General features: G+C 40.1%; 4 protein-coding genes across 5 annotated transcripts; all 4 read left to right on the top strand.

Moving 5' to 3' along the window:
- The first annotated feature begins 146 nt into the window (after nucleotides 1-146).
- On the top strand, nucleotides 147-18948 carry LOC115588570 (sacsin-like). Of its 2 annotated transcripts, XM_030429241.1 has the most exons (8): nucleotides 147-772; nucleotides 2143-2182; nucleotides 3308-3395; nucleotides 3564-3675; nucleotides 10061-10207; nucleotides 10320-11751; nucleotides 14552-14640; nucleotides 14737-18948. In XM_030429241.1, the coding sequence occupies exons 2-8, from the start codon at nucleotides 2160-2162 to the stop codon at nucleotides 18915-18917; spliced, it is 6072 nt and encodes a 2023-aa protein (XP_030285101.1). In that variant the 5' UTR covers nucleotides 147-772; nucleotides 2143-2159; the 3' UTR covers nucleotides 18918-18948. The 2 variants fall into 2 exon arrangements, with proteins under 2 accessions (XP_030285101.1, XP_030285103.1); XM_030429243.1 differs by lacking the exons at nucleotides 14552-14640; nucleotides 14737-18948 and having other exon boundaries at nucleotides 10320-11814.
- On the top strand, nucleotides 18933-20283 carry LOC115588577 (sacsin-like). Its single transcript, XM_030429249.1, has one exon. The coding sequence runs from the start codon at nucleotides 19005-19007 to the stop codon at nucleotides 20169-20171; it is 1167 nt and encodes a 388-aa protein (XP_030285109.1). The 5' UTR covers nucleotides 18933-19004; the 3' UTR covers nucleotides 20172-20283.
- A 307-nt stretch (nucleotides 20284-20590) lies between these two features.
- LOC115588573 (sacsin-like) lies at nucleotides 20591-22240 on the top strand. The gene has a single exon (XM_030429245.1). It carries the CDS (start codon nucleotides 20704-20706, stop codon nucleotides 22219-22221), a length of 1518 nt encoding a protein of 505 aa, XP_030285105.1. The 5' UTR covers nucleotides 20591-20703; the 3' UTR covers nucleotides 22222-22240.
- Nucleotides 22241-22259: 19 nt separating this feature from the next.
- Nucleotides 22260-26082, top strand: LOC115588572 (sacsin-like). Its single transcript, XM_030429244.1, has one exon. It carries the CDS (start codon nucleotides 22283-22285, stop codon nucleotides 25052-25054), a length of 2772 nt encoding a protein of 923 aa, XP_030285104.1. The 5' UTR covers nucleotides 22260-22282; the 3' UTR covers nucleotides 25055-26082.
- Nucleotides 26083-27765: the final 1683 nt, after the last annotated feature.

Raw genomic sequence — 27765 nt, 5'->3', positions numbered from 1 at the left:
TGAAATCCAAATTGTTTCATGATTATAATAGAGGGCTGTATGTACAAGTTCCTGATATGAAAACTTCTACTATGGAAAAGGAACATTCGAAATTTATTAAATGGCCTATTTCCCCTAAGGTCAAATAAATCATTTTAAGGTCATTAATAAGATCTACCCAGTTGCAGAATTTCTTAAAAGAAGGTTCAAATCCTCCTACTGTTTTGAAAAGTACTTCTTTATGTTTTGGCTTGCCTCTTTTTCCTTTTGTATTTTCATGGTCTTGCGAGACGATTGGATAATATTTTTTATTTTATTTTTTTTACCATGTATACTTTGTATGAATCCCCCTTTTCTGTTTTGTTTTTATTTTTTTATTTTTCTCCTCCGAAAGATTGCGATGTGGAATTGTATTGCTTGTATTCCTGAAATAATAAATAAATAAAAAATAAAGATCTCATATCAGCAAAAGCACGTAAGCTATATGTATCTTTTAGGACCTTCACTTTGCTTTAGGACCATGCTTACCCTATTTACTCTAGTTCAGGCGCAACGAAAATCAGACAGCGGCTCACATTACCGCAGTGCTTTAATGCCGCTGTCTCCTTAAGTTTCGTTTAGTACAAACTGGCACCTGAATTCGGAGGAAAGCGAGAGTAACGGGCAATAATGTTATTGGAAACGACGTGTGCTTTTGTGATTGGACCATCAGCAGCCTTTATAAACAGTACACCTGTGTAACGCCCTTTAGTTTGTCTGGGACTGATGTGACTCCTCCACAAACATGACTGAGGTAATGTGATTTAACTACTGTGTAAATGTTGTTTATTATTATTATTTATTTTAAATGTATTGATATTAATTATTGTCTCAATCATCAACCCTGACTGAGACAACTAACATGCATGTATGTTAAGTAGGCATGTATAGGATGGATAGCCGCATAAGGAACATTTATTTTGACAGCCTGGAAGTAAGTTTTTGCCTCAGCCAATTTACATTTTTAATTGTAAAACTTTGAACCAATAAAATGTGATTGATTGAGAAAATACTCCTTCATATGTTGTGTTGAAATTTACCAAAAAAGTTCAGAGTAACACAAAATACTATCCAAGGTAAATCTTGCATAATATCCTGCCACAGTTTACAGGCCAGCATTTATTTCAAGAGCAGATGATCAAAGTTTGAGCATTTCCTGCTTAGGTAGTCGACATTGCTCTGCCCCAGACCATAAGTGTAGGGGTGTTGCAAGCCTCAGTTCCTGCCAGGTTGGGGTAAGAGGAACTTTAGCCAACAATAACACTGCTCTCATACTGTTACAGTATAAGAGAAGTTGGTTAGTCTATCAGTATGAAAGGTACAGGTGAGGTGGCAAAATCAAATTCATGGCAGAATGTTAAACAACTTAGTCAAGCACAAGTTAATAACTGATTGTTCTGACTGTTCTGCACTTTCTCGCATGTGAGACAACTGCATTCTGGAGAAAAGTATGGACTACTTCGATGAGACAGGCAATTCATAAAACTGGAAAACTGAGCATGCACTAGAGCAGGTTTCAGAAGAGTCCGGAAGTCTTGCGAGCAGCAGTTTCTCATTTCCTCAAAAGCACCTCAGCAAAAATATCTGTTTAAATCAGTCTTGAAGTTGTCAAACTTAATTTTCATCAAGTGTCTCTGTAATAAAAGACTAGAGAACAGTTTACACCTGTGCATCTATGGTCTGGTAATATATTAATTCAAATACGCATTCAAGTAAACAATTAATTGAGAAATAATTACGTTGCCTACACAGGGTTAGTGCTTTTGTTCATGTTAAGAAAATATTTATAATTTACTGATGAAGAAATTTGGAACTATCAGTTAAAAGCTTGAGTTTTGCACCACTAAAATCATGATGACGCAGCCAGCACAGTACAGTACATACACTATGCAATAATGTTTGATTATATAGATCTATACATTTTATAGCATTAAAACAAATGCTCTGCTGCACTGATGTATTTATGAGGTATTTTATCAACTTTTATGTGTTCAGGCTTCACAGTTCTATGTTACCTTACAGTTATTGCCAGCGACTACACTGATTTAATTTGAGTTTGATGTGGATGAAAGTAGAAGTTTGTTCTGCAGTGATTTTGTGACAACACCCTTCACTCTCTTACAGCATCCAACCCAGGCAGGATGAGTACGAAGAAAAAGACTCGGTGAGATTCATCTCAGTCTATTTTTACTTTGATGTGATAAATGATGGCAGGAAGAGGCAGACCAGCTCGTGTTTTGCTTTTATTTTGAGGGCAATTGAGGGAGGTTGTAATACCTGAGTTATGCACTGAAGCAATATTTGACTTACCGACACTGATTTCTTAATAAACTTATAAAATTTATACAAAAAAATCATCTGTGAATTCTATTCTTGTTATTAATGTTTGACCATCATAATTTACAGGTTGTTATTGTTGAGTGTGTGCCACATTAACCTAGAGAATCTTTCTGTAGAAGCTGTTGAATCGTAGTATTAACAAGCAGAAACACTATGAAATTAATGAAGTTTGCTTTGTGAGAGAAATACATGTGTGCAGTGACACATGCATCATGCTTCCACATGCTTGCTTTTAAAGCAGAGGGTGGATTGTTGCGGTCAGCCATGTCATGTTTTTTTGTTATGTGCATCGACTGTCGGGGCGCTGCACTTGGCAATTACGAGTTCCGCCTCTTGCGTTCCGTCAACATTATGTTGTCAATTAACATTTTGAAAATCGATTTTTGACTTTTGTAAATCAATTCTGAATCATCCACATCTGCATAACGATGCATCTAAGAATCAATTATTTCTCCCACCCCTACTGCTAACTGCAGGGACTCTTGGTTAGTTAGCTCAGTTAGCCATGCAGCTAGCAGTCCGAACTTGGAGCTCAGAGTGGTTTTGTGAAAGAATAGGAGTAGGCTGCTGGTTAGCTGCTAAATTCAGTAGATATCTACTACGTAACACATAGATGTCTTTAATATGTTGTATAGATTCTTATTTCTTCACATTCTGTTGATCACTTTTGTTAATTTGTTTATTATGTTTCATTTAAAATCTTTCGAACAAAAATTCTTAAATATTGCTCCCTTTAACTATTTGCCTATGTAACTAACTAGTTATCACCTGACACTGTAAGAGTCCAAATTTATATTCAAGCAAGTCAGCTTTTATAGAGAGCAAAGTCACATACAGTATACTTGTGAACATCCCAGCTCTTCCGCCTTTAACTGCTTCTTGATGAGTCACCTTCTCTTGATTTGAATTTTAACCCTTGTTTCTACTATTTCTTTATTTTCTTTTTCAGAACGTCTTTTGGGGCAACAGCACCGCCCTTCATTGACTACCTGAAAGATAATCTACGTCGCTATCCTGATGGAGGACAAATTCTGAAGGTTAGGCAACATAATTGATAATTACTGTGGGGTTGGATTAAAGTATGCTGGAGCTTTAACTTTACCTTTGAAGGTTGGCACAGTGATTGCAGTGCAGAATGGAAATCCTAGAATTTTAGCTTTGGTCTGCTATGCTCTGTTGATGGTTGTTTGGGTGTTTGTCAACAGGAGCTGATTCAAAATGCAGATGACGCTCAAGCCACAGAAGTGATTTTCATCCATGATGAGAGACGCTATGGGACTGAGAGCCTGTGGACTGATGAACTGGGAGAATACCAAGGTATGCGGGAAATTCAGAGATTAGCATTTTTCCTTGTATTTTTAACAATGTATTTTTTGATACAAATAGATCATAGAATAGGCAGCAAGAGCAAATGTGATGTAACCCGATAACACTAGGTAGTTTTTTATTATGCTAGGGTGTCTTCTAGCTTTCTTCACTTGCAATTCTTTTTTCTTCTTTTTTTTTGAAGAATTTCAGCATCCAGAGTTTGTTATTTGGCTGGCCTTCTTTTGAGATTTAGTTTGTTCAGCTTATTTTCTTGTTAGTTTCCTTTTAAAGTCCAGGGTGGTTGGCAAGAGAGAACATGTGTGGAAAGTTTTAGCTGAAGTTTCGGCATTACAGTAGATTACAAAAAATTATTATTTTGGCTCTCATGATCAGTTGATATGGTGGCAGTCTGATATGCTGAACATTTATCCTTAAGAATTTCCAAACAGCCCCCATTAGGCCTCCACGATATGAGGAAAATCTGCTATTTGCGATAACACTGTTCATTATTCGATGACGATATTACCTGCAATAAATAAACAAATATTGAAGTTTGGAAATTATTAACTACACAGTTAATAATAGTGTCTCTGCATTAATAGGTACACTGCTAACATAGACCCCAAACATTGAATAGCCAATGCCCACTGAATAAAGAAATCAAATGAATTATTTTGAACATGCTTTTATTAAACAAACTGCACATGAATACCCAACCAATTAAGCAGAACATTAATTTAAATAAGACATTAATTTAAATAAGACATTATAACTATATGAAATTAAAGTTTCATTTCCCCTGCTCCCTTTAAACTATTTTCTTGTAAACTCAACCAAAACATCTCTTACCATGCAGAATTGAAATAAATAAAAAATCCAGGGGGAAACAACTTTAAATAAATATAAATTTCTGGCACTTTAAATTAACTGTAATGTCTCCCATCACAATCATCAAGGCCCTTGACTCTGCCTAACAAGGTGCAGAGGTCTATAGTATGAGGGAGAAAACTGAAATAGAGTAGGCCAGCCCACTAAATCAAGAGAAAATAAAATCAGGAAAAAATATCTACCCTTTAGGGCAAGTTACAACCTGAGTTATTCCCTTAACGGAAGTTAATTGGCCAACAAAAATAGCATATTAAGTTTGTTAGGTTTCAGACATGTACATTGACATGTTACCACATTCCCTGATGTGCTGAAGAGACTCTACGAGGGTGAACTAATGGCAGGTATACAAAAATACCTCTGAGCTAGTTTGCTCAACCTTATGTCGGTGACCTGGTGCAGTTTCCACTGTGGGAGACAGCAAGTAGCACCATCTGATTACAGTATGTGACATCTTATCCCACCAGTGCTCATCATGTCATTAAAATGTATAACCTAATTACCTTCCGTGCTGTTTCCTTCATTTCTGACATCACCCTGGTCTTGATGTCTTGGACTTTTTCGCTGCTGATGTAGCTGACCTTGAACCTGGGGTCCATGAATGATGCAGTGTCCAGAAGTTCCTGTGCTGCTGGGTCATCATACTTTTTATTCATTAGTGTTGTGACGTTCACGAACGAACCGATTCTGTTGAACGGCTCGTTAACATGAACGATGGGATCCGAGTCGCAGCTGAGAACCATTCTTTTTTTTTATATCACTGTGAGCTCCTCCTTTGCTCCTCTCCTGAGCAATACAGAGAAGTTACATGGGGAGGAGTGCAGCCCAGCTGCACGGTGCTTATTAGATATGCAAATGTAGCATGATGCCACCTGAGTTGTGCACGCTGCCTTTGCTAAAAAAAAAAAAACTAAAAAAAAAACAGAAACAGGTGACTGCCCCTGCCTCGGAGAGCAGAGCAGCTGCAGCGGTCTTAATTGGGAGGAGGACAGCTTTGTTCCAGATCTCACCCCATCATACCTCCCAGTGATTATTTCCAAGATAAAATGAGTTACCACCAGGCTGGCTTCTTAAAACGTAATAAATTTAAAAATCAGTCAAATGAGCCAGTTTTTTGAACGGCTCTTTGAAAGGAACGGCTCACCAAGATCCGGCTCCCCTCAAAGAGCCATAAATCCCATCTCTAGTATTCATGTATTCCAGGATTCTCACTTTAATGGTCTTGGTTAAATCGGTGTCATCTTCCTTTTCGGTAAGAACTGATGTCTTTAAGAGAGGAAGGACTGGTTTCACGTACGAAACTCTCACATAGCTTTCCCGGAAAAGAGCATCAGTAAATTCTTGCAAAGGGTGTGATGCCAGGTCTACAGACTCAAGTACATCTAGGTCCTGCCAGGAGGGAACCTGATGCCTTGTTTTTAAGTCTGCCAAGAGGACTTCACATATGGCCCGCTGCTGCTCCATTACCCTCTCCATTATTTTTTGCCTCGAACCCCACCTGGTTGAGCAACATGTGATGAATGAGTGCTCTGGGAGGTTGTGCTCCTGTTGTGCTTCTTTCAGGGCCATCTTCTGCTTCCAGCTGTGGGAGAAATGTCCCACCAATTTTTTGCAAAGCCCAGCAGCACGGGCAACAGCATTTTTTGTACAGAAGAAATGAAAAAAATATTAGAATCTACCAGTAATCATTGTTACCTTACTGCACAATATAACAATTTTGTAATAATCACAAAGTAATGAATCAGGGACTATGAGAGAGACCGACTACCATTATGTGACATTTAGTTGTAGGCATGAGCTCCAAATCAATCGGTTACATACAAAACAACACAGAGCATGTGGGACAAGTTTGCCTTCCCTATCCAAAAAGTTTCTGCCAAAAAGCCATGAAGGCAAACTTGTCCCATGTGCAGGTTCTCAATGTAAATCCCCTAAAACTCTGGCGCTCCCCAGGGGAGGCACGAAGATAATGTAAAAATGTTAGCTGGATGTCAAGCCCAAGTTAGTGTTGTTTTTGGCAGCTTGTTCTAATTTTAGTTTTAGTCTAGTTTTTGTGTCAAACTGTCATTTGAGTTTTTATTAGTTTTAGTCACGTTCATACTCTTTTTAGTCTTGTCAAGTTTCAGTCGACTAAAAGTCTGAGCATTTTAGTCTTATTTTAGTCAGAATTATCCTCGACTATTTTCGTCTAGTTTTAGTTAATGAAAATTGTACTTTGGTCTCCTTTTAGTAATGCAGTTTCTATCAGTGTACTTGCATTGCATTTGCTATGTGTACCCTCCTCCCCTCTCACCTATAGGCCTTTGTCATTTGGTAACAGCAGGCACACACACACACACCTCATGTTATTATTAATTATTCTTTTTTCTATTTATTTTCTTTTTTGTTTGTATTTTTTATGTTTTCCTAGTTTTGTTTTGTTTTGTTCTCACACACACACACACACACACACACACACACACACACACACGGCTGACCGACTGTTATGTTCACGGAGAAGCATCTGTCCTCCTGTCTGTCCTACAGACTCTTCGTCATGTTTCTGCCCTAAAAACAGAGTCTGTCACCGGCAAAAAAAACTTTAACTCACCGAGTGTTTGTGATGAAAACAAATCACCGCAGCGGTCAGCCCTTCGGACCGAGACTTCAGTGAACTTTCCCCCGAAAAATAGCCTCCGTCCGCACGAGTGAGTCAGACAGCTTCCAGTTTACTGATGACGATTATGTAATTATATAATTTAGAGAGAAAAACGTAACTTTGTCACTTTCCAGGATGTTTAGTGGGTCAGGATCTCAATCACACCACATTATAACAGCATCCATATGATTATAAACTGTCCGGGTTTAGATTGACAGGAGGACACCGGGGAAACACCAAACCCCGGCTGGCCGGCCATCGGTCTCTTTCTTTGTGTCAGACTTAACTTTGTGTCTTGAGTTGTCATTAACGTTAACCCACCGCAGCTGCATCTTCTAAATAATGCCGTGCGAGTGGGGGATTGAGGAAGTGACGTCGCCTGCGTCTTCGCAGTGCAACCTGATGCAGCCCCTGAATTGAGACTCAGGAAACAGAAATATTGCAAAATGATAATAATAGTGAGACGAAATAACGTTATAACATTACGTCTCATCTCGTTTTGGTCAACGTAAATTAAGAGATATTTTAGTTTTTATTTTGTAAACCACATTTATTCCTGTTTTTATTCATCAACAATATTGCATTATATATTTGATTATAGTTTTCGTCACATGACCACCATTTATGTTGCGTCTCGTCTCGTTTACGTCACATGATAAAGGTTCGTTGACGACGATATTTAGTCATAATTTTCGTTGACGAAAGCAATACTAGCTCAAGTATTTACTAAACAGTGTGCCGTCCATTATTTAGTTTATTAGTTTATGTGACAGGGATAGTGCACATTTAAATTCTGTAATTCTGTAATTCAATAAGCCAAAAGGCTATTTTAAGAGCTGACCATGCAGTGGGGGGAAAAATAAACTACGATTATAAGTCTCATTTTTAGATGTACGCATTGCCTTTTGGTATTTTTTTTTTTTTTCAAATCAATAATTATTGATATATATTCAAATCATTAATCTTCAGACAATATTTGGCTATATGCAATTGACAACAATAACATTAACGTTAAGTAATAAAATGGGCATACATAAATCATCTCAATTAATTATCCGGTCTGTTGTTTGGGTTGCAAAATACTGCAATAGATTACAATACGGCCACGTAAAGCAAATAATTAATTCATTTACACTTACCGATGGCAAGATGCAGCCTATGGCCAAAACACTCAAGTTTAACCCAGTGGTTGAGTTTGGTGGCCTTTCTGTCCTGTTGTCGGTGTTGATGCAAACTAGCTACTCCTCAAGTAATGCCAGCTGGCCAAGGCCTCACGTAGTGTACATGCAACGTGTTCTCCGGGGAAGTAGGCTGCCTGTAGACACCGCGTTTTTAGTTCAAAGTGTTGGTCCAGAAAGTGTACAGTGAGGCTGATGTAGGGCTCTGTTGTTCGACTGGACCAAAGATCTGTGGTACATGCGTAGTGTTCTACTTGACCTAGTCCTGATTCCACTGTCTCCCTGCATGTGTCGTACATTTTTGGAATGGCGACTTGGCTAAAATAATTCTGTGATGGAGTCTGGTATCTTCGGTCCAACTTTTTTGCCAAACTCACAAAGCCATCTTTGGTCACTGTGTTAACAGGTATCATGTCCTCAGCCAAATAAACAGTTACGGCTAGCTGGGGCTTCATCTGATTGGCCCTAGTATCCAGGGCTTATTGGCCCTTGTTTATCGAACATTCAATTTATCGGGCAACCCTAGCCCCCATCCATTCTTATTTTCCTTTTCTAACAGAAAAATACAATCATACACCTGACTCAAATTTCTGTCTTTCACTGGACCTAAAATGAACATTCTTACCTTTTTAACTCATTGTAAAACACACTTTATTGAAACATGATAGAAATGATAATAAAAAAATAATACAACTGAAACCATTCTGATTAGTGTGTCCTAACAATCACCAACTTTGGTCAGAATAAACCCTTAATTCACAGAGTAATATGTGAAAATACTGGAGCACAGACATAGAGCCGCTGTTTGTGGACTGACACTTGCTGTGCGCTATAGAGTTCTGATGGAGAGAGGCAGGGCCGAATTAGAGGAGAGCTCAAAAGTTTATTTTTGAAACATTAGGGATTATAAAGATATGTCGTTTGTCCTCAGTACCTCTTTTCTGCCACCACTGGCCTGTCTGGTACTGTGGTAACTTGCTGAAAGACAATCGATAATGGAACAGTGATTGGTTGGGGTTTGGCATGAGGTATCTTTCACCATCACCGATTGGTTAGTCGCCACCCGCAAGGGGAGATGGGATAACAATGGTAGCGTCATCAACAGGAGCAGAACATGCTGCTGCATGCGACTTGCCTGAAGTCCCCCCGCTGCGTAAAGCCACTTTTGACAGTTGGAGATACAAACATAACTTTGAATTTGTTGAACGTAAGGAAAATAACTTGACTGTAAGGTGCACACTTTGCCTGTGTTGGAAACTTCTCTCTACCACTGCTAACACTTCCTCAAACTTAACAAAGCACCTACAGAGACAGCACGCACACACAAAGCTTGTTGCCAAGGAACCGTGGAGCAACATGAATGTAATGAGTAATGTAACGAGGAATGTAACTAATTACTTTCTTCAGGGAGTGATCATGTAATGTAAGGCATTACTATTTTTGAGAGTAATGTGTAATATATTACTTTTTTGAGAAACGAGCCCCAACACTGGTCGCAGAGAAGTAGCGCTCACTCAATCTTCAAAAGCCGACAATTGAATTAGCAAAATAAAAATGTTGTCAATCGGCCAAAAAAATTTCCTAACAATATGAACAGAAGATGGACTCGATATATTTTTTTCCAATTGCCTAACCCTAGTCTCTAGAATATACTTCACTGATTCTTTGGTACTCTTTGTTTGTTTTTGCAAAGGTCCCGCTCTCTACGCCTACAACAATGCAGCATTCACTGATGAGGACTGGGAGGGAATTCAGAGTGCAGGGAGGAGTGTCAAGCGTGATGACCCAAACAAAGTCGGGAGGTTTGGAATTGGCTTCAACTCAGTTTACCACATAACAGGTGAAACAATGCACATTTACCACACATGCATGTAATAGTCTCAGTTTAATTAACCTGCAGTAAATCTTTGTAGTAAACTAATTGGACAATATCTTTTTGCCTTTATTCACAGATGTGCCATGCATATTCAGTTCAGGGTCCCTTGGTCTCATGGACCCCCAAGAAAAAATATTTGGAAAAAGGGAGGGAGGCTTTCGTTGGTTTTTGGATGATCCAGAACACCAAGATGCTCTGACGACGATGCACGATCAGTTCCAACCCTTTCGAGATATATTTTCACTTGTGAGCAGACAAGAATGGGCAAAAGTCATCAAGGAGGATCAGCAGTTCGATGGGACAATTTTCAGATTCCCCTTGCGCAGCAAGGCATCAGATATTTCAAACAATCTCTATGACTCTAATAGGGTGGTTGATCTTTTTGAAAGCTTCATTGCTGATGCAGACTTGAGTCTCCTGTTCCTGAAAAATGTGACTTCTGTGTCCTTGATACATGTCAGCGTAGATGGCACTGTTAACACCAGACTTGAAGTGAAATCCTCAATCCACACAGATGTCGTGTTGGAGTCAGAAGATGAGTCAGTCGTTGAGGCTTCAACAAAGTTCAAATCAATAACCCTCACCTCAGAAGACCACAAAGAAACAAAGTGGCTTGTGACAACGTGCACCATGAAAGAAGGCAAGGTAGAAAAACTTGATTCACTGGCAGAAAATTTGAAGTTTTTCCCTCAAGTTGACTTGGCATTCCCTTGTGGTGAGAAGAGAGACTGTCAGGAAAGTAGACTGAGCTGCTTTCTCCCCCTCCCAAACAATGAATCCAACAAGACAGGACTCCCAGTTTATGTCAACGCATGCTTTGGCCTCACAGACAACAGAAGACACATCAAGTGGCAAGAGGAAGACCAGAAACATGATGAACACGCCATCTGGAATGAATTGCTGATGAAGGAGGTGCTGCCACAGGCATACCTCATCATCATTCAAGATGCCATCAAACTTGCCCAAGAATCTATTCTGCCTGCCCCCTCTGTGTACGATCTGTGGCCAGATATCAGCCAGATAACACACAAAGACAAATGGTATGCGGTTGCTCTGGATGTTCTCGGACACTTATTCAGAGAGAATGTGGCTGTCCTTTCTCTTACCAAGGATGAAAGAATGTTTGTCACTCCGTCAGAAGCTGTGTTCCCCTGTAACGGTCCAACAAGCCCAGATACATTGGCCGCCATCAAAAGGACTTTGGTTTCCTGTGGAGAAAACCTTGTCACCTTACCAGATAGTGTTGCAAGAGCTATACATGAGGCCTATCCACACCCCAACATCCTAAAACATGTGACTCCAACTTTTGTAAGAGACATTCTCCGCAGGATTGGCACACACAACATGCCTAAAGACGACAAGCTTTGTCTTTTGGAGTACATTTTAAGTGATGAAAAATACAGAGATCTCGAGGGTCTTCAGATGCTTCCACTAAACGATGGCTCTTTCAGATCTTTCAGTGACAGAGACGAGGACACTGCTCTAATCGACAGCCATGAATTTCCAAGGTAGGGTTTTCATTTTTGGCCTTATCCTCCAGATAGAAAATAAAGGTGTAAGTACTATTGGAAATAAAGGGCATCTGGTTTGTTCACTATGACCATTTTGGGCTTATAGTATATCTATATTGGCAAAAAATGGCATTTGGACTGTTTTTTCTTATTTAAAACTTTGTAGTACATAAGACAAATAATATATTTTTTACTGATTTTACCATGAGTATTCCTACTGTATAGGGATGTCTGATATGGGCGATTTTTAACATGGACCGATTTTTTTTTTTTACATCGGAGTACAATTGGTGGCCGAACTCACACGCGTGCGTAACGTTACTCTGGCAAACCTGTGGATAAAATCACTGCAGTGTGGAAATATTTTAAATTAGAAAGCGAAAGCAGTCCAATGGTGACATGTAACAAATGCAACATGACTGTTTTACGAGGGGGTAACAAAAGAGCTGCATTTAATATTACTCATATGATACGATAAAATATTACGGAGAAGGTAATTGAATTCATTGCCCTGGATAACCAGCTCATCTCTGTGGTAGAGGATCAGGGTTTTCTTCGTCACCTGGAGTTTATAAATCCCCAGTATGCCCTATCATCTCAGCATTACATTACATTTATTCCACTTTTGAGTTACAACGTGCCGGTACACACACTAGTTTTGTGGGTCTTATACAGCAGAGCATGTAAAACAGGCAATCGAGGAGATGCTGAACGCGTGGGAAATAGACAAGCAACACGTCCACGTCATTTTACGTGACATGTAAGGAATATGAAAAAAGCACTGGATGATATGGAGGTACCAAGCGTGGTCTGTCACAGACTCACCTGGTAACGCAAGGCAGATGGTAGGCCAATGTTGCAATAGCATATTTAAGTATATACTTTGTTTCAACAAGATAAAAAAAAAACCTGTTAAGGAACAGCTTGGATGCAGGTACATTTTTCTTAATGCAGCTGTATTATCCAGGAAAATATTAGTTATAATATATATAGATATAAGTATCGGATCGGGACTCGGTATCGGGATTACTAAATATTAAAGGACTTGGATCAGGGTAAAAAAAAACCTGATCGGGACATCCCTACTACTGTATAATCACTACTGATTATGAAGAAATATGAAGACCAAACAATGTGGTGGATGCTGAAATTTCTAGTAGTTGTAAACAACTTCTTTAACTTGCCCTCTGAATAATCTACAATCCCTGTGCAAGAAGCTGTTGATTTGAGGGGGATCATTTTTTATTGGTGTTTATGTTATAGCTGCGGACAGTTACTAACGTGTATTATGTAGCTAATGAAGTAAATTATTAATATTGTTCAATTTCAGCTTCCAACACACATTTCATCAACTGAATTAATGGCCACTTTGGGGCAGTGATGCAGGCTCCAAACACAATATCGACATAATGTCACCCATTGACATTTATAAAGATGGATGATTCATACTAGAGGTGTCACGATTCTCCAAATCCTCGATTCGATTACATTTTCGATTCTAAGGTCACGATTCGATTCTCAATTTTTACATTCTTTTTTTTAAAGCACAGGTTGCTGTACCATTTTTAGACTAGACTTTTATGCAATATAATATCTGACCTTTGTTGGCAATGCGCCACACTACATTGTCAAATGTAAAACATTTATTAACAACATAATGTAACAATAACTTATATCTTCAGTCAATTGGAAACTTAAAGAAAATAACCTGCCATCTAGTTTCTGCAGAGCTTGCAAACTGTGGCTATTTGTCGTCAACGCGAACGTTGTCAACATAACTCACTGGAAATCCAAAATATTTCCAGACCGGCGACTTCAGTGAAAGAGGAGGGGGTTCAAGTTTTGTCGATGGGTCTCCTGCATCTGCAGTTGCCATTGTTGTAAGGGTGGCGTAGCCCCTTTCAGGGCGGTGCATGAGGTGTGTGTGCGTAAGGTGTGAGTGGGCGAGCGAGCGTGAGGGAGCGTGCGTACGTGCGGACAGTGAATTGGAGAGGAAAGAGAAGCGAAAAGAGTAGCGACAGCAATAAAGTGTACAATATAGTCTGCAGTTTGCCTGTGAATAAAGGCGACGGCTCCTCCAGATACAGCAAAGCTCCCTGTATGATATTACTGGTATTATTACCCGACCAGCTTAACACGTGAAAGTGTTTCACCCCGAAGGTAAACACAAACTTCGGCCCTGGGGGAAATCATCTCCCCTGTGCTTCCCGACCACGGTCCGGGAGCCGAACAGGAATGGTCTAACACCATGCTATCGTTTGGCTGGCTTAGCTAGTAGCTAAGTCAGAGGAGGTTGACTCGCAGCACTTCAACACGTGTGTTTTTTTCTGCTTGGCAAGCTGACCGGACATGACGTGGGGGCGTCGGAGCATCGACGATCCCATTTTTTAATTCGAAGTTCAAGATTGTGACTTAATTTCGATCGCGACACCCTTAATTCATACCATCTTTCGGATATATTTATTTGACATGTGCTTTGAGTTTTTAGTTTGGCCCATCTGCTAATATGGAGGGATGCACCATGTGGCGACAAAGACGTTTTGGTTTGACTCTTATTTAGGCTGCTAAATGCTTTACTATGTTTATAAACTTGTTGTTGTCAAGTTCATCTGTCTGGGCAGAATCACATGTGGCTCAGACTTTGTCCAAATCCATTCTTAGTATCATTAATACAGATCAACTCATTGTTATTTTTTATTTTAAAAAGACCATCTATATTTGGTCACTTAATGTAGACTAAAATTATATGCAAATGTTTATGTTGCATGCCTAATTCACAAGTTTGTCCTTTGTGCAGAGTCTTGCTACCATGCTGTCAGCACCTCTTCATCCAAGATGATCTCAGTCTAGCCTGCAGGACCCACCTGAAAGAACTGGCCAGAAAAAGTAAGTCACTTCATAGAATACAGGAAATTAAATTAGCATGTTTTCACACTATATATACATGTATTTATGTGTGTATTTTTCATAAATCTTTTTCAGATCTATTCAAGGTCATCAACATTGATGCAGACCAGGTGGCCGAATATGCGAGGAGGTATTTGCCACAGGACTGGAAGCAGATGGGGACAGGGCTTGTGACCTGGGATGTCGGGAACAGTCAACTTCCACCTTTGGACTGGCTCCAAGAATTCTGGACATTTCTCAATACTCACTTCAAAGAGTTAAGTAAATTTACTGGAATGCCATTGATACCAGTCACTCCCCTGTCTGGCAGTCAGCCTGTATCACTAGCAAGACTACAGCAAAACACAACTCTCATTTTTCAGAAAAGCAAACAGATTGACTTGCCAGAACAAATAGCTCAGTTGGTTAACATAGTAGGTGGCACAGTGGTGAGAGGCAACGAGTGGCTCAAGCATGAAGACTTAGACTCTTATGTGCTTTGTCCATCTCCGAGAAGTGTCATGAAAGTCTTTGTGAATTTAGATTCTCAGGATCTCATCAGAGAACTCAAGACTGCCTCTCATAGTGCAAGAGAAGAACTGAAAGATTATCTCTCTCGTCTGGATTCTCTTTCAGTCACTGAGAAAGATTTTCTCTCAAAGTTGCCTCTGTTTCAAACCATGAAAGGCTCATGTGTCACAGCTCAATCAAAGCAAGCTGTGCTCCTCATTTCTGGTCTTACAGTACCAACGGAGTTCCCTATGCCTGATTCAGTTGTGCAGTGTGCAACTGAGGCTGATCGCAGGCTGTTACAACTGCTCAAAGTTAAACTCTTGGACACAGCTGAAGCAGCCACTCTCCTCATCGACTGTATTGAGAGGGGAGTATGCAAAAAAGAAAACACTGAGAAAATTATGACTTGGATTTTACAGCACGGTGCTGTCCTTTTCTCTCAAAACCAGAACTTGAAATGCAAATGTAAGGACTTAAGCTTCATTGAAGTCAATGGAGAGCTGAAAAAGACCTCAAGTTTTTTTGATCCAACAATTCCATGTTTCAAAGTCATTTTTGAGTCAGATTTCTTTCCCCCACCTGTATACACTGAAACATCGGAGATGCTTAAAAGTCTAACTGATCTTGGATTGCTAAATAAAGAAGTGGATGTGTCACCTGAGCACTTATTGCATGCCGCCACACTGATTGACCAACTGGATGATGACTCTCAATCTCAGGCTCTCGAAAGGGCTGAGGTACTCTTGAAAATGTTGGATACTAATGATCTGCTGTCAAATTGTTCTCATGATCAGCTCCATTGCCTGAAAATGCTAAAATGGGTTCCATGTGCTAAGTCCTTTGATGACAAAAAACACTGCAATGAAGAATCTCAGGAAATGTGTTTTTTCTGTCCAGATGAAATAAGGCATTTTATGAATGAGGACATTGTTGGGCATGTCATGCCTCTGGTGGGAAATTTCAGTGACAGAGTTACCAGCAAACTTGGTCTCAAACGCCTACTGCCACCTGAAAAAGTGATAGAGAATTTGTGGGGTCAATCTGAACCAATAACAACAAGGATTAAAAATATTCTTAAAGAGTATGATGAAGAAAGTGACATCTTCAAAGAGCTTATACAAAATGCTGAGGATGCTGGGGCAGAAACCTGTAAGTTCTTGGTGGATTTCAGAGTGCACAGCTATGCCCCTGAAAGTCTCATTGACCCTGACATGAACCTTTGTCAGGGACCTTGTCTTTGGGCATTTAATAATGAGCAGTTCACAGCTGAAGATTGGGCAAATATCGTCAGAGTTGGTGCTGCCTCAAAAGAAAACAAGGTGGAAAAAATTGGAAAGTTTGGACTTGGATTCAATACTGTGTATCATGTGACAGATGTGCCTTCTATCCTCAGTGGCAACAGTCTTCTCATCCTTGATCCAAATGTTACTCACCTCAAGAAGCACATCAAACATAAAACAAATCCAGGAATCAAGCTGAGTCTCGCTCAACAGCGACTTTTCCATTGTTTTCCTGGTCAGTTTGGACCATATGAACGCATTTTTGATTGTAACTTCACCAAAAAATGTTCCCCCAAACCCTATCCAGGCACTCTCATCAAACTACCTTTCCGAACTGAAAAAGAGGCTCTGAAGTCAGAAATATGCACAAAGGTGTTTCATGACCACAATATTGTCACTTTTCAACAGCACTTTACTGAGAATTCACAAACTCATCTGCTGTTTCTGAAGCACATCAATACATTATCTCTGCAAAGTATCTCAAAGGATGCATCAACTCCGCCAAGAGAAGACGAAATAGAAACCATCATAACTGTCTCCAAAACCACTCTGAGCACAATGAAGATTCCTGATGAAACCAATGTGTCAAAGCAGCGTCAAGCTGAGAAATCATTGATGAAACTTAATGAAAAATGCAAAGACGTCATTGACTGCTGCACAGTCAACATTGTACAAATAACCAATCAGCAATCTGGTGTTACTGAAGTCCATTCCTGGCTCCTGTACAACTGCTTTGGGACACATCATTCTTTAGAAATGGCCCTTCAAGAAAATAAGAAAGCCAGTTTCTCTTTGCCCATCGGGGGGATTGCTGTACCTTTGCAAAATGATCCAAAAACTGGTAACCTGGCCTCATTACAAACAGATCTTGTTGGACAGGCATTTAGCTTCCTTCCTCTTTCCATTCACACAGGTCTTCCAGTCAATGTGAATGGAACATTTGCTGTGACAAGCAACCGAAAAGGTCTGTGGGAGACTGGAGTGAAACACAAATGGAACAAAGCCCTTCTTCAGGATCCTGTGGTGACAGCATATGTTACTGTGCTGATGGTACTGAAGGAAATGTATGAAAACGACCAACTGGAAAATTACAACTATCACACGTTCTGGCCTGATAGAGAGAAAGTGAGTGAAATGTTCAAGCCTTTGGTGGATGCATTTTATTCCGTTATTGCCCAGCACTCCATTGGTCCAGAGATCTTAAGTGATGGAGAACATTGGTGCTCAATGGACAATGCCATATTTCTACACGAGAGCATTGAAGAGAATAAAGATATCAGTACACTTGCAATGCAGGTATGCAAGAAATATGCAAAAGCACCCAACCACATTGTCCCTCTACCACTTCGGTTGAGAAATAGCTTCAAACAGGCGGGTCTAGAAAAGGTTTTGCAGAATAGAACATGGAACTGGGAGAAGTTTTACCAAGAAGCAGTGTTTAACAACCTTGGTACCATGGATGCTGAAAGTAGAGATACTCTTGTGCTGCATGCTATTGACCTTAACATCAAGAAAATTGATAAACTTCTAGTCTCCTATGCATGCATCCCCGCAAAAGGCGGACAGCTCCAGTACATCAAGAAACTTGTGAATCCATCAGGGAAAGTGGCTTGTCTTTTTGAACCAGAAGAGGGGCGCTTGCTTGGTGGTACAAAAAATGACTTTTGCTCGCCAAAAAGGATTCAGCGCTTGTTGGAACTTGGAATGGCAAATGATCATCTCCCATTGGCAGACATCACAGAGAAGGCAGGCACAAGTGCCAAAACCTGGAGAACTGACAAAAAGAAAGCATATGGCCAGTTAAAGTGCCTTCTTGACCTTATGAAGGATCACCTGAATGATGAAGACTCTCTCCACTGGGAAACACTCAGGACAACTAAACTTCTTCCAGCATTTTCCCCTGGAGATACAAAAAAGGACAGAAAAGTAACACTTGAAAGGCCCACTGATATTTTTAGTGACAAATGGTCCCTACTTGTTAACATGACACAACCAGTGCTGGATCATACTAGTGTGAAAATACATGACACTGATCCAGTCCTACAAATCTTGGGAGTTAATGACTGTCCGAAGCTTGAGACAGTACTTCAGCAGCTGCAAGAAGCATGCAGGAAATCTCAATCCATTGACAGACCAATGCTTCTCAAAATAGCACATGAATGCTATAGGTTTCTGGATCATTGGCTCAGTTATTCTGGGAATTCAAATTTTATTTCTGAGAGGGCGAATTCATTCCCATTCATTTTTGTTGGCAATACATTTGTAAATGTGAATCGTGTAGCTGAAATGAACAATTTGAAGCAAAACCCTATCTCTATGTACTTCCACCTGCTTTCGCTGCTTTCAGGACGCTCTGGGAAAGTGTGGGTATTAAAAAATATTTCACAGTCCGTCAGTTTCAAGCTGTGCTCCAGGAATTGCACTCTCAACATGGCAACAAGCCCCTGCCAAAGAGTGATCTGTCAATTTGCCTCACAATTTTAAACACAGGGATTTATGAGGCCAAAGAGAAAACAACAGGGTGACTGTCTCATAGCCAATGAACATGGTGTTTTACAACCTGCAAGTGAGATGTTCTACAATGACAGCCCATGGATGCCAGTTGCTTCAGGTATCACATTATGCCATGAGAAGATTCCACGTGTTATGGCTCGCCGTTTTGGAATCAAAACTACCAGACATCATACTCTGCAAAACCATGTAGTGGAGAACATTTCACCATTTGCTTTTCAGTTTGAACAGCAGGAACAACTAACTGTTCGAATTAAAAACATCATTTCCGCCTATCCATCAAAGAAGGATATCCTTAAAGAGCTTATTCAAAATGCTGATGATGCAGAGGCAACAGAGATTCACTTTGTTTGGGACAAACGACAGCAAGGCAAAGGAAAAACTTTTGGGAAGAAATGGAACCATCTGCAGGGTCCAGCACTCTGTGTCTTCAACAACAAAGTGTTTTCTAAAGCAGACCTGACTGGCATTCAACAGCTGGGAGAAGGAGGAAAGCACAACTCTCCAGGAAAAATAGGAAAATACGGAGTGGGATTCAACTCTGTTTACCATCTCACTGACTGCCCCTCAATCCTCACTGGAGATGAATTACTCTGCATTTCTGATCCAAATCAGAAATACATTGAAAGTCATTCAGACAAAGCACCAGCTGGCATTGGCTATGAACTACGTGACAATTTCAAGAACATGTACATGGATGTGTACAAATCCTTTCTTCCTGACAAATTTTCTCTTGAAGAGGGCACCATGTTCAGATTACCTCTGAGGACGGAGGCCATGGCAAAAAGTTCTAAAATATCAAAGCAGGAAGTCACTGACCATGACATGAAAAGTCTCTGCTCTGCCATTTCTGAAGATCCTGAAGGACTAATTATGTTTCTAAAAAACATCTGCAAAATAGAAGTCCATGAGATTAATGAACATTCAGGGACTCTAGAATCCATCTTCATGGTTGAAAAAAATATCACACAAACCACCAGAGAAGGAAAAGATGCTTTCGTAAAACTTCAACAAAATGCACTACAATCTCACAGACCAGTAACACCACACAAGGCCATTTACGGAACTGTGATTTCAACCTCAGATAAAAGACAAAGTAACTGGATCATTGCAGAACAGTTTGGCTCATTCAAAAACAGTGGGGAAAGACAAATAAGACTATCAGACAAACTTCCTCATGCAGCAATAGCAGCGCCTGTGAGCTCAAAGGGTCCCAGCACCATATAGCCACACAAATTTCAGTGGAGAAGCCTTTTGTACACTTCCTTTGCCAGGGAAAACTGGACTGCCAGTGCACGTCAATGCAAACTTTGAGGTAGATTCTGCCAGAAGAAGCCTTTGGAAAGAAGATGGTCAAAGTTTAAAATCTAACTGGAATGTATCTTTGAAACTGAATGTCATTGCTCCACTGTATGCAGATGTCCTCCATCACATCAGCCTTAAAGTTGCAGATAAGAAAGTCTCTTCTGCACAGATAGAGTCATACTTAAGTAGCTCCTACTTGTGTTTTTGGCCAACTGTGTCCAAAGATGTTGGTCAGGATTGGCATGACATGATACATGAGGTATACAGATCAATCAGCGAAAGAGGCCTAAACGTGATTCCAGTGTTGAGGAGTTCAACACGTGTCTTTAGAAACTTTGAGTTTAAGGAGTCCTCGTTTGACTGGTGTAATGTCAGAGAAACTGAATCAACTAAGGCACCTTACCTGACACACCCAGAATGTGAAGAGATTGTTCCGATTTTGGAAGAACTTGGAATGACATTGGTTCCTTTTTCCATTAAAATGCAGAAAGTTTGGAACAGTTTCAAATCTGCTGGTGTGACAGTAAAAGTTGTGAATCCTTCAACTGTTCAGACTTTCCTGAGAGAAAAGCCTCTCAATGACCCAACAAAAACAGATAAGGATTTACCCCTGCCTATCACTGCCACTCTGATCAGAGATGAAACAAGATGCTCAAAACTCTTGAGTTTTTGCTTAAAGGAGTTTGAAACAGGCTTGAAAAAGGTCACCAAGGACAGTACCAGTTTACTCAATGGACTCCCACTTCTTCTAACCAGAGACAAGGTTCTCAGAGTGTTTGACTCTAACACTCCCAAGCTGATATCAGCATATGAGAGTCTATTCTTGGGCTGCGAGGACCAGTTTGTCGATTATGAAACCAACCAAGTCCACACTCGTGTTCTGCAAACTTTCAATCTTGTCAAAGGTTTAACAGTACCCTATGCAGTGAAATATCTGAAGCATGCAGTTGAGCGTCATCTTGAGATCTGTGAAGTCGATCCACAAAGTGGTCTTCATCTCCAAAATGAGAGAGCTTTGAAATGGTTCAGATTACTTTGGAAGTTCTTGACAAGCTATATTAATCCTGCAATATCCAGTGATGGTGTACAAAGTCTGACATTGAGTGATGTGAGGCAGCTCTTCCATGACAGCTGCATTTTACCTGTTGTGTGTCCGAGGTTAAACAACAAACACTTCCTGACAACAATGAAGGAAATGCCGAACGTGATTCACTTCCCGTCAGAAAGGGACATATCAGGCATCCTCTTCAAACTTGGTTTCATGAAGCTTGACATTGTATTCTTCTCTGAGATACATGTAGACCGACATCATGTTCATTCACTTCTACACCCTGAACTTATGGATGTGAATGATAAAAGCTCTGTGTTGGACCAAGTCTACAAAATTAAACATGCAGAGTTTTCCCAGCTTTCCACTGGAGAGATGAAACGGCTTCAGTGTTTCCTGCAGGATGGAGTATCCAAGACCAAAGACAAACAAGACTATCAGAGAAAGCTCAAATCCTTACCATTATTTAAAACAATACATGGTAACGGAGTGAGAATTGATGGACCTAAAGAGGTATTTATTCTCGACACTACATTCTCAATGAGCTATTCAGACTTGTTCAGTCTGCCCAACAGCAACAGCATTTTTCTCCAGTACAATCTAGAGAACTGCACTCTGTCACAAATGTTGAAGATCGAAATCCTCACGGATTTGGAGTATTTCATGACGTTCATTCTTCCCATTGTACACAGACTCACAGAGAGCCAGCTGCTTCAATGCCTCAAACTGTTACTGTCATTACAATGCAATCTCAATTATTGTAAGTATAAGGACAAAATCATCTCCTCACTGAAGACAGTCAAGCTGATTCGCAGTTCTCAAGGCAGATTGGAGACAGCATCGTACTACTTTGACGAAAGTGTCGAGCTGTACAAGAAAATACTGCCCAAAGAGAGATTTTGTGCCACAGACATTTTGGACTGAGTTGTGTGGAGAAACTCTACCAACACCAAAGCAACCAAAAAAGCTACTCAGAGAACTTGGAATGAAGCATGTTGTGTCAAAAGATGACATCATAAATTTTGCATGCCAGATAGAAAAAGAAGCAAAGGGAAACTGTCAGTATGAATCATTGAGAGAGAAATCATCATTGGTTTTCACAGCAGCTTTGGCTATGATAGACAACCACAATAACAAAGAGGAAAACTTGCTGAAGAGCATAGCTGACATCAAGTTCATTTTCCCTGTGAACATTAGAAAAGAACTGTGCAACTACCACCAGCCATTTGCTGCTGACAGTCCTGCTGTTAATATTGGAGGATCTTTGATCGAAAGCGATCCCAGGCATCAAGAACTGATCTGGTCTTCAATGCCAATCATACATCTGCCAGTTTATAAGTCACCGAGGCTCATGACGATGATGAAAAATGCAGGAGCTCACGAACAACCACCTTCAAGCTGTGTAACCAGTAACATGAGCAACATCTGTCAGTCACCCTGTAAAACTGACCAGTTGATCAAAACCCGTGCTAATGTGTTTCGCAGTGCGTATGCCTACCTGCAAGCAAACAGGTTTGAAGGCCGAGCACTGGCTGATCTTCCTGTTATGTTGGTTGAAAAAGACATAGAGCTTGTGAGGCCTGATGATGTGTGTCTTTCAGTCCCCTATGATTGCGAGTTCAGGCCGTATTTGTACAACATTTCTCCCCAGGATGTCATTTTCGCAGACTTTTTCAAGAAAATTGGTGTAAAGGACAACCCTACTGCAGTGCAGTATTGTAATGTTCTGGCAGCAGTTTATGCCGATTCCTGTGATAAACCACAACTAAACCCAAACCAACAGAAAACTGTGAAACGTGCTGTTCATCAGTTTTTTCAGTTAAGCAAATCTCAAGGAAATCATTCCCATGTTGATGATGTAAAGACGTTGTATCTTCCTGCAAGAGATGGTAAATTATACCCATCATGCACGCTCTACTATAACGACACAACATTTGAGACCAAAAGGTTGGAAGACGCACTGGAGAATAAGTTCCTGTTGCTTGAGAATCTCAGTGAATGTCATTTAGGCCGTGACATCTATGAGCATCATCGGTTGGTGAAGTTGCTGCCTCAGAAATTTCAGCCTAAAATGTTGTCTCAGTTCACTGAGGAGAAATTAGTGGAATCACATATGCAGCTATGTGAGCTTGAAACTGACTGTGAATTCTATGGATGGTTTGACAGACATCTGTCCTCAGGAGCATTTAGACATGGATTAATTTGTCTCATCAGAGCGCAGTCACATGGAGAAATAACACAAGAAGAAGCTTCTGAGATGTGCAGGGAGACTTTTGGCAGTATTCAGATTGTTTGCTGCAATCGCCTGGAAACAAAGCTTTGGCTGGGAAGAGAGCCACTACACAAAACTGCCACCGAAACTGATGTGTTTGTCAAAAGAGGGCAACAAGGTTGCATCTTTTACTTAAAACACAACAATGACATGTCTCCAAAGGTGATAACTGACGTCAATATGACATTGACAAATGAGATTAATGCTCTCCTTGGTAACAGATTTGCATCAATTCACCTATTGGCTCTTGGGAAACTTCTCATGTGTGATAACCTGCAAGACGTTAGGAAAACTCTGGCTAAATATGGTATCCGTGACAGTGCTGAAACTGAAAGTGTCAGTCAACAACCAGCACCTGGAACAGATATTCCAGAGGAATGGCACGATTTCTTAGACATGAACTTGCTCAACAACTTGGAAGAGGGGGAATATGTTGGCTACAGCACGAACAACAAGTACATTTATGCAGTTATTGTCGAAGAACTGCCTGGGCACTCTGGACCATATTCACAGCGGTACAAAATAGATATTGGAGAAGATGAGCCTATTGAAGTCAGTTGTCTTGACCTGTATCAGATTAAAAGACAAAAGAAAACAAAAGGGAGGACTTGCACATCTGCTGAAGCATCTTGCATGGACCTGGAGCCACTAGCAGGAGCTGGGCCACATTGTGCCCAGTCATCAACTACAAGTTACTCATCCACGGGATCCTTACCCACCTCTATTGAAGAGGCTAAAAGGGAAATTGACAAGCGTTTGGCAGAGATCTGGACTCTTCCTCAAGAGGAAAGGGAAAAAGCCATCCGACGACTGTACCTGAGATGTCACCCTGACAAAAACCTTGACTGCCAATCACTTGCAACTGAGGCACACCAGTACTTGCTGTATCGAATTAATGAGCTCAACAATGGCAATGGCAGGACTGCAGGTTCGTCTTCTTCAAGGGGAAACTCAGATTTCAGAGGCTTCTATGATCAATGGAATCAGGAGGCCAGGCGACACAGAAACGGTCGGGAGAGATTCTATAGAGCCCACCAGTCCTACAACTTTTGGAACCATAATGAAAATGTCCCGAGGCCGAACAGAGAAGAGGCCCAGCGCTGGTGTAGACAGGCTCGCTGTGATCTAAATGCAGCTTACAAAGACGCAGGTGGGGGCAGCACAGAGTGGTGTCTGTTCAAAGTCCATCAAGTAGTGGAAAAGGCTCTCATAGCTGCTGAGTATAAAAGACATGGCCAACATCCCAACAGCACTTCCATTTCGGCCCTAGCTGTGCGAGTTTCCCTTTATAACGCCCAACTGAAAGTTCTACCCCAAATTGTGGAAAATCTGAAGATGCTGGGAGTAGACAGCAAAAAGACTCAGTATCCCAACTGCCATCCATTCCCCCATATTCCAAACGGACAGTTCAAATCAGAGAATGAAATGTTGGCACTGAGCAAGGCATCTGAGCTTCTCGACAAAGTAGAGGCATATGTGAACTAGGAATTCAAAACAGATATGTCATATTTGACATGTTAAAAAGGCGGTTACCATATTGTGATCTTGGACAATACTGTGAACAGAACAACAGCATATTTTGTTAAACAGGTCGAGCATAATAATGACTGTTAAAAAATATTCTAAAATGAAAAGGTTTTACTTTGACTCTTTAGTGTAGAGCAGTCTTTTTATCAACAATTTTGTGAACATTTATGACCAATCACTGAGGACCCGTAAAATGAGTGTTGAGCTTTATGAAATCATTTTTTTTTCTTTACAACTTACTTTGTTATGAAAATGCAATTTTTTATTCGTATTGTGGTCAACTTTTTAAGTACTCACTTTTGGCAAATACAATCAATCTATGAAAATGAAAAATGTCACAAATGGAATGATTTTTTTTCGCAATTTCATGAACATTTATGACTATGAGACAAATGAGGACCAATATAAGCAGTGTGCGGTTTTGTTAAGAAATTATTTGTATTTTTTATTTTCTTTGTAATGTTGTAAACATTTATGAATACTCACTGAGAACCAGTGTAATCAGTCTTGTTTACATGGATAACTACTATCTGCAAATAGACTCACTGTATTAAATACTTTACTATCCAAATGCATATGTATTTTTTTGACATATTGTAAACATTTATGACTACTCAATGAGGGCCGATCGATATATTCACCATATGATGTATAAAATGAAATATCTTGTTTTTTGTTTTTTGTTTTTGCAACGTTGGAAACTTTTTTACTTCTCACTGAGGACGAATATAATCACGGTATGACTTTGTAATGGAAATGCAAATATAAAACATTTAGAAGAATTTATTCATTTTTGTTGTTATTGTATTATCCTTTAAGTTCTGAAAAAATTTAATAAAACAAAGAAAATGAATCATGAAAGTGCAGTTCGTGGTTCATATCTTCAAATTTCATGGTACAATGTTGCCGCGGTACATACATACAACCATGATTCCCAAAATTTTGCGACGATGTCTAAATCAATAAAAACAAAGTGGTCAACCATCCTTGCTTATGTAAGTGTGTGTGTGTGTCTCTGTCTGTCTGTATATATATATACATACATATATATATATACATACATATATATACAGTTGTGGTCAAAAGTTTACATACACTTGTAAAGGACATAATGTCAAGACTGTCTTGAGTTTCCAATAATTTCTACAACTCTTATTTTTTTGTGATAGAGTGATTAGAGCACATACTTGTTTGTCACAAAAAACATTCATGAAGTTTGGTTCTTTCATGAATTTATTATGGGTCTACTGAAAATGTGACCAAATCTGCTGGGTCAAAAGTATACATACAGCAATGTTAATATTTGGTTACATGTCCCTTGGCAAGTTTCACTGCAAGAAGGCGCTTTTGGTAGCCATCCACAAGCTTCTGGTTGAATTTTTGACCACTCCTCTTGACAAAATTGGTGCAGTTCAGCTAAATTTGTTGGTTTTCTGACATGGACTTGTTTCTTCAGCATTGTCCACATGTTCTCAATGGGGTTTAAGTCAGGACTTTGGGAAGGCCATTCTAAAACCTTAATTCTAGCCTGATTTATTCCTTTACCACTTTTGACGTGTGTTTGGGGTCATTGTCCTGTTGGAACACCCAACTGCGCCCAAGACCCAACCTTTGGGCTGATGATTTTAGGTTGTCCTGAAGAATTTGGAGGTAATCCTCCTTTTTCATTGTCCCATTTACTCTCTGTAAAGCACCAGTTCCATTGGCAGCAAAACAGGCCCAGAGCATAATACTACCACCACCATGCTTGATGGTAGGCATGGTGTTCCTGGGATTAAAGGCCTCACCTTTTCTCCTCCAAACATATTGCTGGGTATTGTGGCCAAACAGCTCAATTTTTGTTTCATCTGACCACAGAACTTTCCTCCAGAAGGTCTTATCTTTGTCCATGTGATCAGCAGCAAACTTTAGACGAGCCTTAAGGTGTTGCTTCTGGAGCAAGGGCTTCCTTCTTGCATGGTAGCCTCTCAGTCCATGGCGATGCAAAACACGCTTGACTGTGGACACTGACACCTGTGTTCCAGCAGCTTCCAATTCATTGCAGACCTGCTTTTTGGTGGTTCTCGGTTGACTCTTGATCATCCTGACCAATTTTCTCTCAGCAGCAGGTGATAGCTTGCGTTTTCTTCCTGATCGTGGCAGTGACATAACTGTGCCATGCACTTTATACTTACGAACAATTGTCTGCACAGTTGCTCTTGGGACCTTAAGCTGCTTTGAAATGGCTCCAAGTGACTTTCCTGACTTGTTCAAGTCAATGATTCGTTTTTTCAGATCTGTGCTGAGTTCCTTTGACTTTCCCATTGACGCGTTTGTAACCGAGCCTAATGACTGCATCACATGAGCCCTATTTAAATGGGCTCAGAGAAGTCAACAGGTGTCGTCAATCATAATCACTCACATGAAGTTAAGAGGCCATGCCATGAAGCTAATTTGATTTGATTGTAACTTTTCTACATCACCAAAATTGATAATGTATGTTGCTGTATGTATACTTTTGACCCAGCAGATTTGGTCACATTTTCAGTAGACCCATAATAAATTCATAAAAGAACCAAACTTCATGAATGTTTTTTGTGACAAACAAGTATGTGCTCCAATCACTCTATCACAAAAAAATAAGAGTTGTAGAAATTATTGGAAACTCAAGACAGCCATGACATTATGTC

Source organism: Sparus aurata, chromosome 9 (genome assembly GCF_900880675.1).
Source record: "Sparus aurata chromosome 9, fSpaAur1.1, whole genome shotgun sequence".
Lineage (NCBI taxonomy): Eukaryota > Metazoa > Chordata > Actinopteri > Spariformes > Sparidae > Sparus > Sparus aurata.
This window is presented reverse-complemented; position numbering and strand designations above follow the sequence as displayed.